At 38.7% G+C, this 10,012-nt stretch overlaps 1 protein-coding gene across 2 annotated transcripts; it reads right to left on the minus strand.

The window, feature by feature from the left end:
• Positions 1-50: 50 nt before the first annotated feature.
• Positions 51-8,835, minus strand: otop2 (otopetrin 2). Of its 2 annotated transcripts, XM_053515336.1 has the most exons (7): positions 8,767-8,835; positions 5,596-5,976; positions 4,141-4,280; positions 3,987-4,045; positions 3,683-3,810; positions 2,209-3,026; positions 51-936 (listed from the first exon to the last, which is right to left on the minus strand). In XM_053515336.1, exons 2-7 carry the CDS (start codon positions 5,969-5,971, stop codon positions 766-768), a joined length of 1,692 nt encoding a protein of 563 aa, XP_053371311.1. In that variant the 5' UTR covers positions 5,972-5,976; positions 8,767-8,835; the 3' UTR covers positions 51-765. The 2 variants fall into 2 exon arrangements, with proteins under 2 accessions (XP_053371311.1, XP_053371310.1); XM_053515335.1 differs by lacking the exon at positions 8,767-8,835 and having other exon boundaries at positions 5,596-6,089.
• Positions 8,836-10,012: the final 1,177 nt, after the last annotated feature.

Consider the following 10,012-nt stretch of genomic DNA (forward strand, 5'->3'; position numbering starts at 1 on the left):
TCTCTTCTGTTCCACTCTGCATAAAGACTTTAATCATAATTAAATCAGAGTCAATGCAAGATTAAGTTTTATTGGGCTTAAAATGCAACTTTTATATTGGATGTACAAATAATTGTGTATAATACATAGTTTTTATGATTTTTTTTGGTCAAGTTCTTATATTAAATATTCCAAGCTGCACAAAAATCAGGATATACAGTACAGACTGGTGACACGTTATAGGAGAAAAAACAAACAGTGGCTGTGTTAAGCATCTGAAGCATTTTGTGAGTGGGCATTGTAGGCTGGCGTTTCCAAATTACCTGTAGTGTATGTGCTTGTGCCCTATGACTGGTTGGCCCCTGATCCAGGGTGTGTGCCCTGTGTTTCTCCTGCACAGGATAAATAACATATTCAGTGGGTGGATAGATATTCTATGGCCTTAACTCTAAACCCAGTTAAATGAGCGATTTTGCTCCAGGTGATTGACAGCATTCTCCTCTGCCATCATCAACCCCCCACTGACAGAATAACTAAGAAAATTAGTATTCATCCCTCCTGTACCATTCTAGAGATTTGTAGAATAAGTGGCAATGTGTATTAAAGCAGTTCTGGCGGTTTGTAGTGATCCAATTTACTGAAAGACTAGTGTTATCCATCTGTGTAGACACTACAACTAAGGTATACAAATCTTTACACAAGCTCCTCATTTACAAAGACAAAAAAAATTAGGTTGTATCTTTTATTTAAAAAATGTTTTAAAAAAATTATGCTCAGGCTGTAGATTCAAGAGGTAAGATACACCTCTAAAAGACTGGCCACTGAGTGCATTCGGTAGAAGATCCCAAAAGGCAGTCCGATGTTAACAACAGCCTCCCACATGCTTAATTTGTAGAACTTCTCTCCAAGGGGGTTGTCAAACTCTGGTCGTGCTCCGAAAGCAGGTATGATCCAAAGCTGTGAATAAAATTAACAAAACTTAGTTGTAATTAATTTGAAATGCTCTAGACAATTTTAATGACCTAAATGCTTAACCCTATTGTGCACATGTAGTCTAACTAGATGCTGCATATGTAAAGTATCCTAAGAGTCTATTTAAAGGGTCTCAGTAAACAGGACACACCTTGCTAACTACTAGGTATATACTCACCAGCCACTTTCCATAGAAACACATTGAATTTCGTTTAATCCGTACAATCAGCAAATCATACATAATGCATGCATACAATCATGCAGGTTCTGTTAATGTTCATATCAAACATCAGGATAGGGGGAAAATGTGATCTCTCTGATTTGTTGGTACCAAAGAGGCCAGTTTAAATCTGTCTCAAACTGCTAAAGCAGAAATAATAAATCCAGGTCTTCTAGCAGAAATACTATTGAGAGAGGTTCAGACGAAATGGCCAGAATAGTTTGAGCTTTCAAAAAGGCTATAGCAGCTTCAATGAACGCTATGTACAGTACGAGTGCTAATAAATGTCTTTCTAAATTTAAACTACATGGTTTCAGTGAGTCTGCCCATTTTGGCCTCTGATTCCTCACTCACTCACTCACATACTCATCGTCTATACAACTTTTTCATGTCATAGGGGCCTGAAGCCTATCCCAGGAGACTTGGGACACAAGCCAGGGTATACCCTGTACAGGGTGCCGATCCATCGCAGGACACACACACACACACACTCATTCACACACTACGGGCAATTTGGGAACGCCAATTAGCCTGATCTGCATGTATTTGGACCGTGGGAGAAAACCCACCAAGGACAGGGAGAACATGCAAACTCCAGGCACACAGACTCAAACCTGGCCGGGTATTGAACCCGCACCCTGTAGATGCAAGGCGACAGTGCTAACCACTAAGCTTCTATGCTGCCACCTTTAATTCCTGCCTGACTAAATTCCACTCTGGCTATTCTCCCCTGGCATGTATCATCAAAAATGCATTTCTTGCTATATAAATGCTGTTCACTGGATATTTTTTATTTTTTCTAACCACTTTGTCTTCCACATGTGATGTTTGATGTGGACATAAATTTGAATGTCTTGACCTTTGGATTTCATGATTGACCAATTAGATTAATGCATGAATGAGCAGGTGTTCCTATTAAAGTGTCTGCTGAGTGTAGTTTCATTAACAGTGACCAAGATCTACTGATTACTGTTCTTTGGCTCACATGATCACAACTGTTTGGATTTTTCTTATGTGGTTAGGAGAAAGGAACTCACAATAATGTTGCAAAGCAGCAGGAATGATGAGATCTCCTTGAGAGCCTTCCTCTTCCAGGGAAGGGGCTTGTGAGCTGGTAGGGCAATGGAGCCACGGGGTGTAAGCACATTGCCGGACATCCTGCGCTCTTCGAGTGCTTGCAAGGCGAGCAGATTGGAGAAGATACTGGCTCGCCGTGTGTCCTGGTGTGGCTCACGCCGCAAACCTTCAATGATGAACACGTTCTGTACACAAAGCTCGACTACTAGAAGCACGCTCCATGCAAGGTTAAGGGCTTTGACTGAGCTACCCACACCGTCCGCCAACACAGCCACAATGGTGAAGTAGGAGACTGTGAGTTGGCCTACAGAGGCACCAATTAAGAGCCCCATGTCCAGGCTGCGTGTTGGGTTCTTGCCCACTGCATGCTCACGCTGCTCCAGCTGGAACAAAGCACAACCAACTGCTGATGCCACACTCATCAGGACCACTGTGGTTGTGTTGGCTACATAGTACATAATGAGGGCTGGCTCCCTTTTCTCGTTGGGGGCCGGGACCGACACATCCACCTGGTACACCACAAATATGGTCAGGCCAGCCACCAGCACAATGATGCCAAGGGCTGGGCCAATCAACACATCACGCATGCTGAAGCGGTGCTCATGATGCCCATGGTCATCCACCAGTCGGCCCACGTTCTTCCACATCACATAGGCCATTGCTGAGGCGAACAGGCTGTACTCAATATTGAATGGATAGAGATAAGGGATGGCTTTTTTAAAGATGTCGCATGCCATCATGTTGCACACACAACTGCTGTTGGCGTCAGAAGCTGTAGCTAAAATAGAGAATGGAAAATAGTTAAAGATTCCGTTTTTACAGTATTTGCATAGTGCTTCAAGCAATGGACAATGAAAATGCCAGAGCTGTCAAAAGTAATCAATAAGGTTTATAAATTATACCTCTTCCACAAAAGTATCTTATAAAGACAACAAGTACAGTGTGTGTTAAAAGAACATTCCATATGAGGGAACTGGTGGGATTTTTTTAACTGGTAACTTTAATATAAGATATACATATTGGGACACATTTGGCTGCAGAAAGTCCAAACCTGTAGTACTGTAAATCATTTACTGTGATTCAATTAGGCAATATTTCATAGAAATGTAGTGTCCACTGTCCAGATTAGGCTTGCATGACCTGTATTTGCATCCTGTCACATGATATTGCATCAAAAGATGGATTAGCCATATGCTTGCCTTTCACATGTTCTTAATTGTCTAGTGAAATCTATTTCCAGCTCTTCTCGATGCAAGCACTGTTTAAATACTTTGACCACTCTGGATCCTGTATTATTATTACATTACTTACATTTTATAAATAAAATGTCTTTAATAAGATTAATAAGGTGAGAAAAAAAGCATAATAACAAAAATGATGCAAACAGGCTGAGAATTTAAGCATATTACAACATTCCATAACAAGAAGGCATACCTCTAGGTAAGGGACTCTGGAAATCAAGGCTGTGGGTAGCACTGCTATTCCCTTTATGGAGAGACTCCTCTGTCACTGCTGTAATCCATATCATCAGGTTTGTGGCCAAGGTGAGCATGAGTCCAGAGCTAGACAGATACAGAGACACATATATAAACTCCCTTGCACAACATCATCATTTCATTTAATAAATTCTATTCAATAAATAAGAGCATTAACCTTAACAGCTCCGTACAGTCACAAACGACTCCACCAGACATTTGTATTGTACATTTATGTATTTAAACACAAGCATCACTCTTACCGAGTTATGTTTCTCTGTGCTTGCACACAATCCTTGGCATGGAGCCAGAGAAAGTAAGTCTGAAATGCAGAAGGAAATCAGATGCCCAAAAACGGTTCAAGATAATACAGCGAAAGCAAAAGAAAGCATTTCTGCTTGTCTGTGGTCACCTCACCTGCACCAGGACGAACATGCCTTGTACAGCGGGAAAGACGATTTTCACAGCTGTATTTTCACAGTGTATACGACCCACAGAGTTTGTGATCCTAAAAACGTCCATGATCAAGCTGCAGAGTCCAAACAGCACCAGGCCACCTAATGGACAGACATGAGCAGGGCATCAAACATGGGCAAAAAGTACATGATATTTAGTGAATTTAGGAGAAATGTGTAAAGAAACTGAAGTTTAAAATAGTCTGAGATTTCAGCTCTGTTAAACTGTAAAGCTGCAATTGTAGTTTTTTATTGACATACGTTTTCAGTGAAACAAGGCACAAAGCCCTCTGTCATGACGTGCTCTACAGATGGGTACAGATTTACTAAAACTGCATGGCGAATGGTTGAATTAACATCATTTCATCTTTTTCCAGTCCTCACCTATTAGATTTTTGGTGAGCCAGTGCCTATTGTAGACTTAGATTACTGAGCTTGGCTGACAAGAGTGTCTAAAATCTCAACATATTAAGTGCTCTGAGCTGCTTTTCTGCTCACCTTTGTTGTAAAGACTGCTTATTTGAGTTACTGTAGCCTTCCTGTGAGCTCAAGCCAGTCAGGCCACTATTCTCATCAGCAAGGCACAGAACTGACACTCTCACTCATGCTAGCGTTATTGCTTTTGCATTATTCTGTAAAAATTGCAGACGATCTGAAGTTTATAATCATGCCATGTTCAATGTCATGGAGGTCACTAACTCACTCATTGTCTATACCGCTTTATCCCGTATACAGGGTTGCGGGGGGCCTGGAGCCTATCCCAGGAGACTTGAACAATGGATGGGGTGCCAATCCATCACAGGGCACATACAGTACACACACTCACATGCTCATTCACTACAGGAAATTTGGGAACACCATTTAGGATAATCTGCATGTCTTTCAACTATGGCAGGAAACCATCAAGCTGGACGACTGTGCCGACCACTAGGCTACCATACTGCCCATGGAGATCACATTATTCCTCAATATTTGACTTTTGATGTGGACATTACTGGAAGCTTTTCACTTGTATCTGCATGATTTCGTGTTTCGTACTGTTGCCACGATTGATTAATTGGATGCAGAAAAAAATGTTTATGGCATGGAGTTGGACCAAATTTATCTTCTTCTACCAAATTTATCGTCTTCTACCTTGGATGATGTCCAATCATGTTAGACTACAGGAGGAATTGGATCAGGTCCAGGTCCAGCTCCACCACCAATAGACCTCTCAATGTATACACCAGGAGTACATGTTTCTAATAAATTGGCCGCTCAAATTATTAGGGACATCTCCAGCAATCTTAATGAATGACCAGGTGTACCTACAGGTGGTCGCTGTGTATGTAACAATTATTTCATTTACATGGATGTTGATTACATTTGCAGGCAATAGGTAGAGAAACCACACACACCCACACACACACACACACACCTCTGAGCCACACGGGCCCGGCGTGAAAGTCCTTGTAGAGCACGGCCTCGTCCCCGCGGGACGTGTACGCCTTGTAGAAGACCATCCAGGCGGTAGTGGAGACGATCAGCACCACGAGGTAGAGCTCCAGGTGCACGGCGGTCACGCTTTTCGCGTTAAACACGCTGGCGCCGACGAACGCGCACCCGAGCACGATGACGTTGATGAGCACAGCGCCGGACAGCAGCCAGCCCCAGCTGCGCGTCGGGTCTCGCCATGAGCCGGTGGAGGACAGAGCGATGCTGGCCGAGCGCGCTGCCCGGCCCAGGTGCGCCGCTACAGGGTGAACGCTGGAGATCTGACACTCCTGAAGCTCTGGCTCCTCTTTGGTGCTCATCGCGCCTGTTTCCAAAGATATGCCATGGATGTACAAGCTCAGTTCATGCAGATCGAGCAGCGTTAGCGTTTTAAAACGCATTGTTGCGACTCTTAATTATGCTTATGAATAATTACAACAAAACAAGAATGACAGGGACAGTCTCTCTCTCTCTCTCTCTCTCTCTCTCTCAGCAGCGAACACCGGCTGGTATAGCGGGGATGAAGGGATGATTTATAAGTAACTTACTGTATGCAACCCTTGGTCACGTGACTACACCGCGCGCCAGGTGAGGCGTGGAGGTGAGGCAGGGAGGGCAAGTTATAGCATCGTTATAAAGTTATATTTTACTAATAAAGTTATAATTACATTTTATGCCTTCGTTGTATTTTCAGCATAGTTATCATCAGTAAGATCTCTTAGAGATGGTTTTTAAAGCATTTAAAAAAAAACACTTTATAAACCACAGTATCACAGTATTATAAATCACAGTATTTACAGGTCAACATAGAATTCTGTACACCTATATGACAAAATAAAAAAAAAACTTCTAAAGATTTTTAGAATATTATTATCATGAGCAGCAAGGTCAAATAGTGCATGTTAAGATGATGATGATGATGATGATAATAATAATAATAATAATTAACAGTGTTATTAGTTCAAAAACATTATGGGATGTTAATATTAAAAAGTAACCAACAGGTTAAAAAGGGTGCATGTGCATAGTAATAATAATAATAATAATAATAATAATAATAATAGGGATATACAGTGTTCTCAGTTCAAAAACATCATAGGATGTTAATATTTCTTTAAATAATAAATGGTTAAACAGAGTAAATATTTATAATAATAATAATAATAATAATAATAATTCTCCGCACTAAATAGACTCCTGCTGTTCTTATGGAGTGATATTAGTATTATTCAAGTAATGCATCCTGACAGGTTTTACAATGTCCATTGGTGGCCAAAAGTTTTAAGACAACATATGCCATGCATTATAATTCACTGTGTTCACAAAACAGATGATGTCACTAATTAGTTCTAGCTTATCTGTCTAAAAAGTTCTGCTAAAAAAATCATCTGATTTAGTTAATGAATGGAACAAAAATGTGGCAAAACTTTTACCACATACAGTAAGCCACCTTGGAAACTGGGGTGTCCACCTCATTTCTGTACATGATCTTCAGGGACAATCAAGCAGGCACAGATTAAGCGAGTGGCACCAGAGTTCTGCAGATGTTTTTTTGATTCTATGCCCTGCCAGATCCAGCAAGTTTTGACGAATTAATGACTTCATACTGTGAGTGTTTGCTGTTGTAAAACAATTTAATTGCATAAAATAAAAAATTCTTCTTCTTATCTTGTTGTTTTAAAAATATAATAAACATTTAATTTCACTTTTGTACTAATACTTTTGGCCACTACTACATATTAGACCTACTAAAGCTATTACACATAAGCTGTAGAATTTAATTAAGCAATTAATTCATAAATTAATAACATAATAATAATGAACGCATTTTCAAGCAAAGTGGAACATTTTGAATCATTCTAAATCTCAGAATTTTCTTTTTAATGTCTTTCTTAATGCATTTTTATAGATATATAGTGAATCTGGCAGATACAGGAACTTTTTGTTACATGTATAATGTTAAAATGGTGTAATGTGGTATAGCTGATAGCTAATATAATGATATAATTCATGTTAGTGTGGCATATTCCTGGAAAAACGTGAGCCAAGCTAATTTTTTGTCCAATATTGCTGAACAACTGCTTGGTGTTTGTGTTGTCATGTTCACTACAATAGTAGCGATGAAACATCTTTATGGGACATGCATGGATCATATGGTGTAATGTTATCCTGTAATCATTATCACTGTAAACAGCAGGCAATGCGCTTATAATTCATGATAAAAAATCAACCTGCAATTATACTGATCAATGTCTGTCTGATATTGTTACTGGACAAAGAAACGCTTATTCTTGTGCTGTTTAAACAGAGTTTTTTTTTTGTTCATGAAGAAAAAAAATAAAAGACTAATCCCAGGTCATTGATTTACTGGTCTGCCATTGGACGCCTTAAACCAGATCACAGAGGAAAAAAAGGGGCACAATTTAATCATCAAAAATATTGAGCCATTTTGGATGATTAAGCACTGTCAAAGCAGGAACCTAAGCACAAAATTCATCCATCTGATAAACCGCAGACAGATCCAGTCATCATTTATTACCTCTTTCAATGATTAGTTTTTTGTCTGATATTGACTCAGCCTACACTATATGAGACACACAACAAAGAACTCTTTAAATCTGCCTTTGCACAACGGAAACTGTTCTAACATACAGAGGAATAAATTGATTTAAATGGATAAGTCATTTTGATAACGTTGTTTAACTTGGAAGGTTTTTTTTTTTTTTTTACTGGACTAAAACCAGACGATGACGCACCTGACATCCCAAAAACAATATTGACATATTTACTCATTTTAGCAAGCAATTTGTTTGAATGAACTTTTGTGTGAACAGAATATTCAACCATAGTATTGCTAACACATGCACACTACATCACATACATCAGCTTGTAAATCTCAGCTAGATTTACTTCACAAGCATGATAAATTAAATCTCACTAGAACAGAAAGCAAATGCATTGCTGCTTATTTACTGCTAAACACATTAAGGTATACATTGTGTTTAATGTATTCATTGTACTGAATTTAGTAAATTGTAATCATACTCTTTTCCCATGATTCATAATAATTTTATACATACAAATTTATATATATATACTTCGATGCGGTTCATACCTAGAGTAGTGCCTGCTGAAGATCCTCTAATGATGAGAAAATCGCCACTGTCATTGCTTATATATGCGCTCATTATCAGAAAGATTTACAGCTCCAAAGATACCAAGGGACTCTGTAATAAATATAAAGATGAAGAATGTCAAGCGTACTGTCATGCATAACCATATATCACATCTAATAAGAATAATGTGTTATGGGGCAATGGCTGGAAGTGTAACTATAATTATACCAATGTACATAAATGATAAAAAAAAAAAAAGAAACAGCGTTCACAGAGGAACATTAGATTTCAAACAGACTCCAAAAATCTGATTAATCCCCAATTATATCCAGTGGCAAAATAAATGATTGATCATTTTTCATAGAATGCTCCCTTAACTGATTGATGAGCATCATGCCACAATGTTCATGAATTCTTGAACCTGGGTCCGATACCTGATGGGTCCAATAGTGGTGCTTCATTTTTTTTAATCCTGCATAGATTAATGCACTTTATATTTTTAACCTTAAGATAACCCACTGTCCTCATATAAGAACACAGCATTTTCACCACACTGTGTGTATATCCGTGTATGATCCCCATATAAGGACTACTGAGTATTACACTTTTGCCAAACCTCTTCCTGTTTGAAGTTATGGATCAAATTCAGTAGTTATCAGGTGTTAATTAACAGAAACACAGGGACATTAGGTGTTGGTCTGAGGAGGTTAATACTTTATCATTTTTATAAGTCATTTACTGTGACTCTTTATAATCTAAAGCTAAAATAAACAGATTTTTAACAAAGAAATGTTCTGGTAAAATTTGCTCTTAGATTATGTCAATAAGGAAGGAATCTTGTGTATCAGTTCTTTGTAAAAGTCAGAGATAAAGCTGTAACTTCAGGATTTCCACCAGAACTTTTAAAAGTATGACTTTGCACATTTGACACATGACAAGTTCTTTTATTAATTTCAAGAGAGCAAAAAAAGAGATTTATTGCTGTTATAATGGAAGTGATAGCAGGAGCCAATTGTCTGATAGACACTGGACAAAATTAAATGGAACTTTAAATGGCTGAAACATAAAGAGCCTGTAAAAACAGTGGTTAGAATCCATCTACATTGTGTTGGGTCATTCAAACCACCAAATAATTATTCTTCTTATAACAGTGTTACAGTATAATAGTGGTTTTATGTCTTTAATCTGAGTTCTAATGTGTGTATTTGTTTGTGTGTGTGAGCAAGAGTCACACCAAAGGTACAT

Source organism: Clarias gariepinus, chromosome 16 (assembly GCF_024256425.1).
Source record: "Clarias gariepinus isolate MV-2021 ecotype Netherlands chromosome 16, CGAR_prim_01v2, whole genome shotgun sequence".
Taxonomy (NCBI): Eukaryota; Metazoa; Chordata; class Actinopteri; order Siluriformes; family Clariidae; genus Clarias; species Clarias gariepinus.

Excerpts from the sequence above, each read along its gene's own strand:
- otop2 (XM_053515335.1), bottom strand. The coding sequence starts at position 6,052 with ATGCGTTTTAAAACGCTAACGCTGCTCGATCTGCATGAACTGAGCTTG. Across the intron at positions 4,281-5,595 it reads CGGGCCCGTGTGGCTCAGAG|GTGGCCTGGTGCTGTTTGGA; the intron begins GTGTGTGTGTGT and ends TCTGTCCATTAG. Across the intron at positions 3,811-3,986 it reads GCACAGAGAAACATAACTCG|CTCTGGACTCATGCTCACCT; the intron begins GTAAGAGTGATG and ends GTATCTGTCTAG.